The sequence below is a fragment of the Elephas maximus genome, chromosome 26, assembly GCF_024166365.1.
Source record: "Elephas maximus indicus isolate mEleMax1 chromosome 26, mEleMax1 primary haplotype, whole genome shotgun sequence".
Taxonomy (NCBI): Eukaryota; Metazoa; Chordata; class Mammalia; order Proboscidea; family Elephantidae; genus Elephas; species Elephas maximus.
The window spans coordinates 18,798,361-18,813,012 of NC_064844.1; the positions used below are offsets into that span (position 1 = coordinate 18,798,361).

The 14,652-nt window shown below is 48.6% G+C and overlaps 1 protein-coding gene across 1 annotated transcript in view; it reads left to right on the forward strand.

Moving 5' to 3' along the window:
• The first annotated feature begins 721 nt into the window (after positions 1–721).
• ABCG5 (ATP binding cassette subfamily G member 5) overlaps positions 722–14,652 on the forward strand; it is a 37,334-nt gene continuing 23,403 nt past the window's right edge. The window contains 8 exon segments of the mRNA XM_049870159.1: positions 722–731; positions 2,303–2,486; positions 3,558–3,679; positions 7,348–7,406; positions 7,408–7,629; positions 12,127–12,259; positions 13,117–13,262; positions 14,434–14,578. Of these exon segments, the coding sequence (XP_049726116.1) occupies positions 722–731; positions 2,303–2,486; positions 3,558–3,679; positions 7,348–7,406; positions 7,408–7,629; positions 12,127–12,259; positions 13,117–13,262; positions 14,434–14,578 (1,021 nt within the window).

Genomic DNA, 14,652 nt, shown 5'->3' on the forward strand with positions numbered 1-14,652 from the left:
CCCAGGCCTGTGTGGGCCTCCTCACAGGTCTACCCTCCTGAGCACTGACAGTGCCACCCGACCAGGCACCCTAGGCCAGAGAGGTGGCTGTTTGTGGAGGGTATGGATGGGATCCAGGCAGGCAGGCTGGGACGCCCACACAGGAGTGAGGTGGGACAGAGCTGGGGTGGGCAGATAAGGGGACAGACCGTGAGCTGGAGTTGGAAGCCACCTCCCCATGCAACCGCAGTCTCACATGCCACTCCAAGAAAACCAAAACCAAACCCATTGCCGTGGAGCTGATTCTGACTAATAACAACCCTACGTGACAGAGTTGAACTGCTCCGTAGGGTCTCCTAGGTTATAACCTTTACAGAAGGAGACTGCCACATTTTGCTCCCGGTGAGTTCAAACTGCCAACCTTTCGGTTAGCAGCCGAGCACTTACCTACTGTGCCACCAGGACTCCTTATGCCACCGTTAGGAATCCTACAATTTCTAAATTTAAACCTGGCCTTCCAGGTTGTTGATAGACCAATAGTTAAGCACTTGGCTGCTAAGCGAAAGGTTGGCGGTTCAAACTAGCCCAGTGGCTTTGCAGGAGAAAGACCTGGCAATCTGCTCCTGTAGAGATTACAGCCTAAAAAGCCCTATGGCGGGCAATTCTACTTTGTCACATGGGGTTACTATGAGTCGGAATCTAGTCGACAGCACCTAACAACAACTTCCAGGTTGTTGGGAAGATGTATCAAGGTAAGAGAACAGAGATTATTTTATTCAACAAGTTTTTAGCTTGATTTACAACTTTTAAAAAGCTAGACATAATATGTGACCCCTATCCTCTTGTTCCAGGCCCCACAAATGTTAGGGGCAGAACACTGCTTGACATCTTGAGTAGCAGTGTTGCAGAACAGAAAATCGAAAATGGCAGAATCTGCCCACATTCCTGGGTGTTGGATTCGGGCAGTTTTTCCCCCCACGTTGTGGTGGCTGAATTGCCAGACCTTCTAGGCAGAAAGTGTCCTTCAGGCCACCACTGACTTTATATACTGTGTCGGCATTGCTCTCACAGCTCACAGGAGTCCTTCCTGGCCGGGGCTGCCCCCTGCGGTATTCAGGGAGCAGAGATGGTCATTTGCTGTGGCTACAGAACTGAAAGGTAGGGTCCTCAGGCCCTCCTGAGGTCAAGCCCTAGCGATTCAAGGCCAGCGCAGGTGGCCTGTGGCCGTCCCTGTTGGTGTGGAGTCCTCAGTCATTCTTGTCTTTCTCTCCCTCCTCCTCACAGCAGGCAAAGACAGAAAAGGTGGGGTGGGGTGAGGGTAATTAGTGGGCCGGCTTCCTCTCTGCCTTCCAATTTAGCCTTCTGCTTCAAATCCCACTCACAACCCAATTTCCTCTAGTAACCCTTTTCTCAGGACAAGCAAGGGAGGAAACTTTTACCTCCACCTCTTGGCCACCTGGCTGAGGTCTATTCCTTCCAGGCCTCCCCTAGATCTTGCTATTGCCTGTGTAGTCATATTTTGAGCATAAGTTCTGATGTCTCTACAAAAGCCATCTGTCAGCTGTCTTCTCATTTTACTGCCACTGGGATCCTGAGCTTGACAGCCCCATGGCCAAAGAAGACACAAGCAGAGTCCCTGGTATTTGTAACTACATTTCTGTGATCAAGTCTCATTTGGACAAAGCTAAATCAGCCAGCGTTGCAAACCATGACATTGTTTTCCTGCAGGATGTTACCTCAGAGGCCCTCAGCCCCTGAATCTGCTCTCCTCAGCCCTTTGATTCCAGGGAGATGGAGTTCTCCCTCTGATTGTCCTGGGGTCAAGTTAGGACAGAAAGGCCCTGAGGAATGAAGGAAAGGACTGACCCCTCCGGCCCTCCAGGGCTGAGGGGATGCCCATCACTCACCAAGCCATCCTGGGGAGCAGCCTCATTCCACAGCCCTCTCTTGGCTGGGGCCATCTCACCCATGGGGCCCAGCAGTGTCTGCCCCTTTGCGGTAGCTCCCCAAGAACATTAACTGCTACCTGCCCTGACCAGGGCTTTTTCTTCCCTTCCAGAGAGGCCAACCTCTGGCCCTCCCTCTCTGTGACACCATCCGCCTCTCCCAGCTTCCTCTCTTGCAAGCCCTCACACGAACACACAAGGTGTATTCCGCCCACTGTCAAGACAAGGACACTCTGGCTAAAGGTACATCAGATAATGGTATTAAGTGGCCTAACCCCAGGGCCACACTAGGAAGGTCAGGCAAAGTGTCCAGAGCTGGCGGGGAGCAGACAGGACAGTCACCAAGGACTCCTCACCTGAGGGTGCTCGGGGGCCAGGCCACCAGAGAATCCACCTGGCTTTGTCCCTGTGGGCCATCAGTGAGCTCTCATTGTGGACCCCTGCAGGGTCATTGGGACTCGAAGCAAACAGCGGCTCTCAGGGGGCCTCAGAGGAGGTTCCAGCAGCTGCCTCAAAGCCCTGACACTGCCTGAGTATTCTCCATGCCTCCTACAGCGTCAGGTAAGGCACTTTCTGGGCTTTGGGCTGGGACAGGGACAAGGATGACCCAGAGGGAATGGACCTCTCACCCACTCACTCATCTGGCTTTTCTTCCTAATGGGGGTATGCATGGAGGCTTGGGGATCCCCCCTCAGTGGATCAGGTGAAAGAGGACCGGGAATGGACTGCCACTGGGAAATGAGGGGCAACAGCAAACAGGCCCTCCTCCTGCAAAGGCAGGGCCTGGAAACTATTAAAAAGCGAGGCACACTGAATAACGCTGCAGAAATTGTTGAATTGGTGTGTATTTTGCTGTGTATCACACACCATGCCACCTGGTGGTTGAGTGGTTAAAGCACTTGACTGCTAATCAAAAGGTCAGCAGTTCGAACCCATCAGGTACTTCGTGGGAGAAAGATGTGGCAGTCTGCTCCCGTAGAGATTACGGCCTTGGAAACCCTATGGGGCCGTTGCATTCTGTCCTGTAGGGTCACTGTGGGTTGGAATCAACTCAACAGCCCTGGGGTCCCTGCCTGGCTTTCCCAGCGTGGCCCCGGGGCTGGGCCACCGATGCCATTATCTGATTTACCTTTAGCCAGAGCATCCTTACCTTGACAGTGGGCAGAATACACAGTATGTGTTTGGGTTTGTTGTGTATATTTCGCCACAATACAAAACAAAAAATAATAAAAATGTGGGGCAGTGCCCTGCCTGATGCCTTTGCCTCTTACCCACCCCTTTGGCCCCCAGCCTCCCCTGTCTGTGGGCCTGGGGAGTGGGGTGCTGGGGACACGAGGTGTAATAAGGCCTGTGAAGGAACACAAGGTCGGCCCCAGGGAGAAGCAGTGCCCTGTTTGCTGGCTCCCAGACAGAGAACCGACCTCAGGGCACTGCCAGCAGGTGCTGGGCAGAGGTGAGCACCTTCAGTCACTGCCTCGCCAGGTTTACAGTTGGGGACATTGAGGCTAAACCACGTTTAAGAACCTGTCAGGGACCAGTGGGGTGGGAAAAGCTGAGACCATTGCTGGGGAGGGCAGCATCGGGCTCCTCCAGGACCCCCTGCTGCCTCTACCCAAAGGGTTTCCTTTGAAGCCACCGCGTCGGGCCTTGGTGGCACATTACGTCTCGTCGGCAACGGTGGGACAGGCAGGTCCTCAAAGACGTCTCCTTGTACATCGAGAGCGGGCAGATCATGTGTATCCTGGGCAGCTCAGGTAAGCCTGGGCAGACGTTCCCTAAACTCTCAGTGAGGACTCGGAAAATGCTTTGCTTGATTTAGATACCACAACGCGGAACAGATTTAGGTTATAGCGGAATGAAATCTACTGACACGTCTGACTGTGAATGGTGTAAAAACTAGGAGCCTGGTACCAATGGGAAATCTTTAGAAAAATCCTTGAACAAGTGTAAGGTGCTGTCTAACATGTCAGTGGATTCGTATTTCAAGGCATGGGAAGAGCGTCTGGCATATAGGGGTGCTCAGTAAACTCTCCTATCTGTACCCTGCCTGGGGACAGGAAAAGGAGTTAAATCAGCACAAAGATGCCCACTTAGCCTCCATATTTGATGCCTTTTTTTTTTTTTATGATGTATTTCAAGCATACAGGCAACAACAGAGAATAATATAAAGAATGCCCATGTTTTAGCATCTGGCTTTATGAAATCTTAACATTATACCATATTTGCTTCAGATCCTTTTCTTTTTTAAGGAATTAAATATTACAGATCTCATCAAGGCCAACTGCGTGCCCATTCTCCACCTCTTCCTTCTGCTTCCCTTTCCCAGGGGTAACTATACTTGAGCCTGAATTCCAGTCTGTCTCTGTGCCCCTGTACCAGCTCTGGGAGGGGTATATCCTTCCAGGAGGTGGCCCCTTGTGATGGAGGGCAGTGCCCTGTAGGGGTCACAGCTGTGAATCCTCAGGAGCTGACACTCCCAGCAGCCTGGGGTTGGGTGCCCTGGCCCTGAAGAGGGTATGTCAGTGGTACCCCACAGTGTCCACTACCCTGTATCCTGCACATGTTAAGGCTGAAAGATTCTGACAAATTGGCTTCATAGAAGCCTCCTGATGGAGTTCTCCCTTGCAATTGTTGACATTTGCTGCCACTGTCCACTTGCACTCTCTTTCAGGGAGATGGATAATGCCAGCCAATGATGAAAAGATAGCATGGTCAGTCTCTTTAGACCTGGGGAGCTAAATCCATAGTCATTCACTTGCTACAGCCAGTGGACAAGTAGATGGCAATAGTAGGGTTGCTAAGATTAGGTGAAAAGGAATTCGCTGACTATACCTGTTGCACTGTCCTGAGATTTCCTGTCAGTTCTTGTTTCTAATTTTTAGCCATTTCCAGGGGTATTCTAATTTGCCTTTGGCTAAAGATAACATGCCAAATAAAAAGCTGGGCTATGCCTATAATAATTTGTCACCTGTTCACTTGTATTCTCGTGTGGAATAAAAGGGTGGCACGTAGCACACATACAGGGGACTGAACTCATCCCCTCAAGCGTGTGTCCCACAGGCCCATGTCATCTTCATGCGTATCTCAGCAGGAAAACGGCAGGAGTGCCCCGATCTGGGAGTCCGTGGGCTGGTTTTAGATGATCCCTTTATATTGAATATGAATTCCCAGTCGAAATGCAAGTCCCACAAGTCAGGAGTTTTATCTTTGTTTTTTTTCCTGCTGTATCCTCAACACCTGAGGGCAGTGACGGTTCCTTGGTAGGATTCTCGCCTGCCATACAGGAGACCCAGGTTCAGTTCTCTGCCAGTGCTCCTCAGTGAAGCCACCACCCAGAAGTGTAACAAGGGGAGGAGGGGGTCAAGGAGGGCACTTGCAAGTCCAAGGGAGCACCAGAAAGGCACAGAATGATATTCCGAGGAGCCACGAATATGCAAGGCACCTGACTGAGGCAGCCGGACAAGAGGGGGAAAGGCGTTTCTGTTGATGCTTTGCTGCTATCAATGTCTATCCATCTTGAGATGGGGGGTGGGGTGGTGGGACGCAACTTAGCGATTGCCCCTGGGCACTCATTACCCTCGCTATGCCTCCATCACCACACATCTGTCATTGGAGGCTTGCGTGTTACTGTGATGCTGAACAATTTTCAGCAGAGCAGGAAGAAAGGCCTGGCCATCTACTTTTGAAAATCAGCCCATGAAACCCTATGGATCACAATGGTACGATCCCACTGTGCATGGGGTCGCCATGAATCGGGGCCCACTTGATGGCACCTAACAACACCCTCAACACTTAGAGCATAGTAGGTGCTCGATGAATATTTGTTGAATGAATAAAAAAAGAATCAATTGTTTGAGTACTGATAGTATTTCATAAAAATAACAGGAGCTCATTGGTGTCTTATCTAACACAGTGTCGTCTATCAAATCTTTATTAGTGAGGCAAAAGGTGACTGTGTGTGTTCAAAGTCTTGCTAGAACGTAGTCTAACACAAGCCTGCCGGGGTCACCTAACACTCCAGGGGAGGGTAACCTTGTTTGACTCGCTATTTGTTATGAATTAGGGTCCAGACTTGGGGCTGGATGCTCCCCTGCAGAAGATTGTTTATATTAATGAATAATTTCTGTCCTGACAGAGAAGATAATCCCAGAGGTCATGGCTTATTGAGCATTCGGCAGCTTTGTGTCTAACTTTGCTATCTTATTCCAACCTTCCTTTTCCCACTGATTATACATGTCACGGGAGCCCTGGTGGGGCAGTGGTTAAGGGTCCAGCTGCTAACCAAAAGGCCGGCAGTTCGAATCCATCAGCTGCTCCTTGGAAACCGTATGGGGCAGTTCTACCTTGTCCTATAGGGTCGCCGTTAGTCAGAATCGACTCCATGGCAAAAGGATACCTATCACTTTCTTGTATGCTCCATTGAATGAGTTTCATCATCCTGCTGTTTTCCTCATTAATGAGGTAATAAATATTTGACACATGCTCAAAATTAAAAATCTGTATTAGTTATCCATTTCTTTGTAACAAATAATCCCAAAATTTATTGGCTTAGAGCAACAATAACAATTTATTATCTCTTAGTGTTTCTGTGGGTCAGAAATTTGGAAGTGACTTGGTGGGGGTGGTTGGGGGGTTTGGGGTCTCTCATGAAGTTGTAGTCAGATATCAAGCGGGGGTACCGTCGTATGACGGCTTGAATGGAGCCAGAGAAGCTGCTTACTAGGTGGATCTCTCACGTGACGGCTGGCAAGTTGGTGCTGGCTGTTGGCGGGAGGCCTCAGTTTCCTCTCCATGCCAGGGCTGCTTGAGTGTTCTCCTGGCATGGCAGCTGGCTTCCCCCAGAACAAGCAATCCAAGAGCCAAGGCAGATGCTGCAGTGGCTTTTTATGACCTCGTCCGGAAGCTACGCACTATCACTTCTGCTGTATTCTGTTGATCACTCAGTAAGTCTGGGGTGGCCCAGAGCTCTGTATTTTTAACAAGATCCCAGGTGATGCTGATGCTGCTGGCCCTCCTGCCACACTTTGATTAGCAATGCTTTGGGCAATGTTGGCTACATTCAGGCACAACCAGACAATCCCAGAGGGCCACAAAAAGAAATTTACATGTCCTAGAACCCAGATGTTTCCAAGAACTTTTTCCTTTTATCCTTGTCCTCCATTTTCTTTTCCAACTCCCCAAAACTTTAAAAGCAAATAAATAAGCAGAAGAAGAAGAAAAAAAAAAAACATCCAGTTTTGACCAGTGTCCCGGATGAGAGAAATGGCGTTTGCCATTTGGAACGTTTGACCCATAAGGTGGCTAAAGTGAGAGGCAGTCAGGGTTGGACCTTGGGTTAAGCTACTCCACGGAGGGTCTCGGGAAGTTCCTTCAGTGCCCTCATGTGAGGGATTTCTCGGGGCTTTCTCTCCTTGCCCCACAGGCTCTGGAAAACCCACGCTGCTGGACGCCGGATCTGGGAGGCTGCTTTCCTCGGGGAGCTTTCCTGGGGGAGGTGTACGTGAACGGGCGCAGGCTGCACCGAGAGGAGTTCCGGGACTGCTTCTCCTACGTCCTGTAGGCAGCGCGGGGTCTCGGGCGATGCTGACACCTCCCTCTTCCGCAGAGCGACACTCTGTTGAGCAACCTCACAGTGCGGGAGACGCTGTGCTACACGGCCCTGCTGGCCATCCGCAGGGGCCCCCAGGGCTTTTTGCAGAAGAAGGTGGGTACAGCCCGTCTTCAGGGCAGTCCTGGAAAGAACCCAAGCAGGGTCGCTTGGAGGCACAAACCTGACAGATTCAGCAACCCCAGTGGCTTTGCACCCCATATTTCACCTGTTGGCCTCTACTCCTCCATCCTTCCCCTTTACTCTCCATGTCCACCCTTTATTCCAGAGTCTAGACCTGACCTGTCCAATAGGCAGCCATGTGGCTTTTGAGCACTTGAAATGGGACCAGTCCATACATGAAATTTACCTCTGAAATTGGAGATTGCTGAGAGACTGAAGAAAGAGGCAGCCAACTCCAGGGTGGGAGCAAAGCAGCTTATTAGGGAGATATACAGACGAGGCCAAGTCCTGGGTGACAGCAGGATCAAGCAGATCACTGCACCCTGCAGTGGGAAGGCAGAGGTCTTATAGTGGGGGTAGAAAAATAGTGGCCCATGCCAGGGGCTTTCATAAGAATGCAAACTGTAGCGAACTAGCAGACCACATGGGGGGCGCCCATGTTTGGCCTCACAAAGCCTGTTTCCCCTTCAGGATCCGTCCTAAATGAGATGTACTATAGTGTAAAATACACAGCAGATTTGGGAAACTTGGTCTGAAAAAAAAAGAGAATGTAAAATATCACAATAATTTTGCTAGTGTTGGTTATATGTTGAAATGATAATATTTTGGATGTATTGGGTTAATAGCTATATTATTAAAATTAATTTCACCTTTTTGCTTTTTAAAATATGGCTACAAAAATTTAAATTCTCTATGTGGCTTGCAGTAGATTTCTATTACACAGCTCTGTACTAGGGGCTCTATATTTGAACAACCACAAAAAAAAAAAAAACAGAGGTGATTATTCCCACCCTGTGCTTCAGTCAAGAAGCCCTGGTGGTACAGTGGTTAAGCAGTTTGGCTGCCAACTGAAAGGTCTGGGGTTCAAACCCACCAGCCTCTCCACAGGACAACAGACCTGGCAATCTGCTTCTGTAAAGATTACAGCCTAGGAAACGCTATTGGGCAGTTCTACTCTGTCCTATAGGATTTCTATGAGCTGGAATCCACTCAACAACAATGGGTTTTTCATGCTTCAACTTACTGCCTTCTTGAGATTTTCCCCAGCTTTCTTTGAGGCATCTGGAATGGGCTTCATCCAAGATGGATTAAGTTAATGAAGGAAAGAACTATCAAATCATTAACTCTTTCTAGTTTCAAGCTCTTTCTTAAATGTGCCCAATTTGGAAGTAGCCACAAGTAAACTTACTGGGGTTTTACCTGGAAACATTGTCTTCTTCCTGTCTGGGCTGTGAAGGTCTGTGAATGCACAGGGAACCAACAACAAGTAGAGGTGCCACCTGAAACCTGGCATTGCTCTCTGGGCAGTGGGCTCCCTGAGCTGCCAGAGTGGAGCAGTGGCCTGTGCTTCAGAGGCTCCACCACCCTGAGGCCTCAGCAGGGGACTCAGGCTCCTTCTCAGCACAGAAATTAAATTTGCAGTTCAGGCTCCAGTTCAGGCCCCAAGACCAGCCTTTCTTTAATGCCATGTAGGCTCTCAGGTGTGCCTCCACATCAGCTAAGAGTACAGGCAGCATGGTACCCCATTTTCATCAAGCACCACTGAGCCTGTCAGCAGGGAGGTTGCTTATCCCATCTCTGAAGCTAGACACTCAGGGCTGAAGGAGAGTGGAATTAGATCTGACCGAGTCCTGAGTACTACCAGCGTGATTTGCTCTTGGTGAAGCACTAAGCCCCTCAGTGGCGGGACACATTCTAAGTGAGTAGTTGGCCCTCTTCTGTTTGAGGGTCTCAGATAATCCTGGGGTACAGCTTTCACTCTAGAGGAGCCTTAATGAGGGACCTGGCCCTCAAGAATGACCATCAGAGAGATGCTCGATGCTGTTTCTTCCCTGTAGGTTACCTTAGGGTACTCAGAAATTATTGCAAGATTGTTGCTATTTTAGGAGTTTGTACTCTGACCTATCATATCTGGCTGGCATTAAGGCTTGCTCATACACACTATCGTATTTCATTCTTATGTCAACCCTGGTAGGGAGATATTATCTTCATCGTTCAGATCAAGAAACTGACACCTAAGGAGATTAAGATCAGACAACTGGTGTAATGGCAGAGCTGGGACATGAGCCCAAGGCCCTCTAGCTTTACCGTGTCTCCCTGAGCCCCAGGGCCTCCTGAATCCCTCTGGGGTCTGAAAAGAAGGAGGTCAGAGTCAGTACATGGTGAGGTTAGCCATATTCACATGACTTAGTGGCCCTGACAGTGAATGACAGGTGAGAAGGCCCTCTGTAGGCCTTCTCTCTACTTGATTTAGTGTTTCTATTTCTAAACTAGATGGAGAAAATTCCATTGGTATTTGGGTGGGATCTAAGTTAGTGATCCATTTATATCACTTACCCCATTGAGAGAATCTGAGAAAGTCATTGAACCCTTTCCCCAGAAAATACACATATCTGCATAAATATTCAGAAAATTTATGGGTACCTTGAAATTGATTCACAGCAAATTTGCTCCCCTAGTGAAAGACCCCTCTCCCTGGCACTGACAGCCCCTTAATGTCCTGCTAAGGTTGATAGCACATGGTCTCCCTGCTTGAGAGTACTTTCTGAGCAAAACCAGTCCACAGGGTGTAAACTCCTGACAAGATAATTTAGTGGGAAGGAAGTGTTGGTGATAACAGAGGAGACAGAACAGCAGATCTGCTTCTGTCCTCTGAGGAACTGGGAAATAAAGCCATGGTTGAGGTGGGCAAGTGTGTCTGCTGGGCTGTAGGCCAAGCTGGTGCTTCCTGGGACACTTAAGAGAGCCCAGACAGTCCTGCTTTTAATGCCAGCTCTGCCATTTTCTAATGCTGTGACCCTAGGCAAGTTAGGGGTGTTTCTGAGAATCTGTTTTCTCCTGGGGTTGATGTGAGGGTTCAGTCAGATTATGCAGTGAGCGTACATAGCATAGAGTAGGGGGTTCAATAGATGTTAGTTCTCCCCCTCGCCCCCCACTTCTAAGCCCCTGGCCTGCCCCTAACTGTTCTAGGCAAGTTAGTCTCTGTAGACTTTGGTCTTCTTGTCTATAGAGAGGGTTGGACTTGATGATCCCAACGGTCCCTTCTAAGACTGTATAAATTCCATTCTCGAAAGCGTTTGCAAAACATGGGGTAAGCTTCCTGCTGGTGCCTGAGACGTCCGAGACAGATGGAGTACGCGTCTCCTCTGTCCATCCCTTCAAGCCAGGAGGGGCAAGCTTTACTCCTTTGTTGATGTTGGAGAGCAGATGAAAAGGAGGCTCAGGAATCTGCCCTGGCTCGTGAGTGCATAAACCTAGCCAAGGCAAGCAAAGCTCAATTCTAGGATCCTTCCACGCTGATGGCAAGAGGAGGCCTTTCTTTTTTCCTGGACAAATCACAGAAATTTATTTATGCATTTTTACCTCCTCATTATTCCTTTCTATCAATTTCAGATGTGTCCCCTCTTTTAGCCAAAGCTTCATCTATTCTGCTGATCCTACTTTCCATTCCTCTGAAGCCTTTTTCCATGAATCATCTCCTCTTTAATCCAATTCGTTTGGATTTTTAATGCGAAGTTTCATTTCTCTTTTCATTATGAAGGTAACACGATCTCATTAGAGATGTATGCGGACAAAACTCATTACGATATAAGTATTTTCAGACTCTTTCCACCCACTCCCATTCCCCAAGGCCTTTTGCAAATAGGGGTCATCACTAAGGGGAGGATCAGAAATCGAGATCTTTGAATGGGTCTCGGTAGATAAGCTCAGGAAGGAAATGGGGAGAGGGAGGAAAAAGACTAGCCGCCTTGATTAGAAAGTCAGTAGAGAATATTTTTCGTTGTTATTGTTGTGGGGTAGTTGAGAAGGAAGAGAGAGAGGTTTCAGGGAGCAAAGGGGTATAAGCAGAGTAAGGAGAATTGGGGGAAAGGAAATTTTAAGAAGTGTGGCTGTGATTCCCTTTAAAGTCCTCAAAGAGATTAAGCTAAAGATAGGAAGTATTTTTAATTACTTTTGATCACTGGATTATATTTCTTGGATGCAAAAGCCACACGGAGATTGGGCCATATGGGACCCCAGGACTTACTTGGGTTACAGGGGAGAAAACAGGTCTCTTGTCGTTAGGTGCTATGAGTCGATTTCAACTCATAGCAACCCCATGTGACAGAGTAGAAATGCCCCACAGGGTTTTCTAGGCAAATCGCCAGGTCTTTCTCCTGTGGAACAGGTGGGTGGGTTTGAATCCCAACATTTTGGTTAGCAGCTGAGCACTTAACCTTTGCAACACCAGGGCTTCTTTAAAACAGGTCTAGTTACAAATCAAATTGGAATTTATAATAAAAAGGCTTGATTTCCCCAGGGTGCGGTGGGTCTGAACATGGCTCGGGCAGTCTAGAGAGGTATGTTTCCTCTCCTGTGCCATCCCCGGCCTACACTGGCACAGCAGCCACAGCAATGGCCAGCCCTTCCTGGACCTTGTGTCTCCTGCAGGTGAAGGCAGTCATGGCAGACCTGAGCCTGAGTCATGTGGCAGATCGACTGATTGGCAACTACAACTTTGGGGGAATTTCCCGTGGTGAGCGGCGCCGGGTCTCCATTGCAGCCCAGCTCCTCCAGGATCCCAGTAAGTGGGGCCCAGCACTGCTAGAGCAACATCACTGTGTCTGCTGGGAGAAGCCAATGAGTTTTGGTGTGACTAAAAGCATTTATGACATGACAGGAATTGAAGTAGGACTCTGAGTGATACACTCAGAAGTGTATGTGTGGTTGGGAGGGGCTATTAAATGGAGTAACCAGGCACCTGCTCCCCTGCCTGTTTTGCTCATTCTCCCACCACCTGGGGAACCTCACCACGTCTATGCACCTGGAAGAGGACATATTTCTTCTGGATACTTTATGCTGGGATAGGCCCAGACTACCTGCTCTTCAGATGCTCCTTGGTCACCAGAAGGCAAATAAGAAAGATATTTTCAAGACCCCTGTTTACTTTTTGGGTAGAAATACAGCTACAGTTAAACTCTCTAAAGAACCTAAATGCCTGCCCCACCTCAGACAATGTTTCCTGAGTGAGATTTTTATTTGTAGTGGAGAGAGCTTGTTAGTGTTGGAAAATGCTAGTCATGAAATGAGGTTAGGTCTCTTTAACCAACCTTCCCCTTGTCCTTTTAAAAATAACCTATCGGCCACTGTTCCCTGTCAGGGTCCCCTGGAGAAGCCGAGATAGCCCATGGCACCGCGTCAGAGGACAGCTGGCTGCTCCTCTGTCCTGTCAAGGATTAAGGCCCAAATGTGCTTCAGAGCTGGGGCTCAAGCCTCCCAGTTTGGAAACTTTCTCCTGGAACCAGGCTGAATGCCAGTTTACATGTAGCTACCTTTCACTGTGCAGTTGGGATGGGTCAAGGCAGCTCAACAAGGGACTGTTCGAAATTCTGAGTTTTTAGCACAGACCCCAGGCTCAGCACAAGTCTGCTTTATGGACAGAGGTCATGCTGTTTGATGAGCCAACCACAGGACTGGACTGCATGACTGCCAATCAGATTGTCATCCTCCTAGCTGAGCTGGCCCGCAGGGACCCTATTGTGGTCCTTACCATCCACCAGCCCCGCTCCGAGCTCTTCCAGGTAAGGGTGACGCCTCTTGTTCCTGACCAACAAGTCAAGGGCAGGTGGAGTGTGCTAAGGTGGGGATGTCAGGATGTGGGCAGAGACTGCTGTTGGTTACCATCGAGTCAATTCCAACTCATCACAACCTTCGTGTGCACTGAGTAGAACTGCTCGATGGGATTTTTAAGGCTGTGACCTTTTGGAAGCAGATCGCCAAACCTTGCTTCCGAGGTGCCTGTGGGTGGGTTTGAACTGCTAACGTTTCTGTTAGTAGTTGAGTACTTAATTATCTGCACCACCTAGGAACTCCTGGGGCAAGCCAGAGGAAGTGGAACCAACAGCTCCAATGGGAAGGGCAAAAGATGGAAATTACTTTTTTTCACCACCTACCATGTGCCAAATTTTTACCATGTGCCAAATTCTAAACACTAGCTCATTTAATCCTATGAGGTGGGTTTCAGTATATCCACATTATACAGGCAAAGTGAGAGACTTAGAAATGATACAAAATTGAGACAATATCACAGTTAGTAAAAAGCTGGCATTGCCACTCATGATCCAATTGTCCTCAAACACTGTTTTTCTACTAGATCATACAGATTCCCTTCCAGAATTCTCACTTTAACCTTCTAGTATCCTATTAAAACCCCTTGCCATCAAGTCTATTCCAACTCATAACAACCCTATAGGACAGAGTAGAACAGCCCCATAGGCAGTTTCCTAGGCTGTAATCTTTACAGAAGCAGACTGCCACATCTTTCTCCTGTGGAGCAGCCGGTGAGTTCAAACCACTGACCTTTTGGTTAGCAATGACCTTTTTGGACCATTGCACCACCAGGGCTCCTTCAGTATCCTATTAGGTAAATATCATTTGCCTCTTATAGATGAGAGATAAAAAAGCAAAACAAAACAAAAAAACCAGCATGTCCAAGTCATTTACTTGGTGAAATGGCTGGGCTCAAACCCAGGTCCACTACTGGTAGCTCTCCTGCTACATATGTGGCACTGGGGCTCGGGCTGGGGTGCCGCATGATCCGAAGAGCCAGCCCAGGCTGAAGCAGAGAGGTACTCTGGGTGTCTCCATTGATACATTAAGAGTACTGATGCTTGGCTGAGATAGTCAAAGGACTGGCTGCCTGGAAACTTATTTGCTGTAACGACCTGATGACCTGATGACACACATACACTAACACAGTCTGTTGTCCTATCAGCTCTTGACAAAATCACCATCCTGAGCTCTGGAGAGCTGGTCTTCTGTGGCACGCCAGGGGAAATGCTTGATTTCTTCAATGGCTGCAATTACCCTTGTCCTGAGCACTCCAACCCTTTTGACTTCTATAGTAAGTCTCTCCTTCATATTCCCCATCCTGAATGTGTTTTGAACTTTATCATCTCAAGTTTTCACCTGGACAAC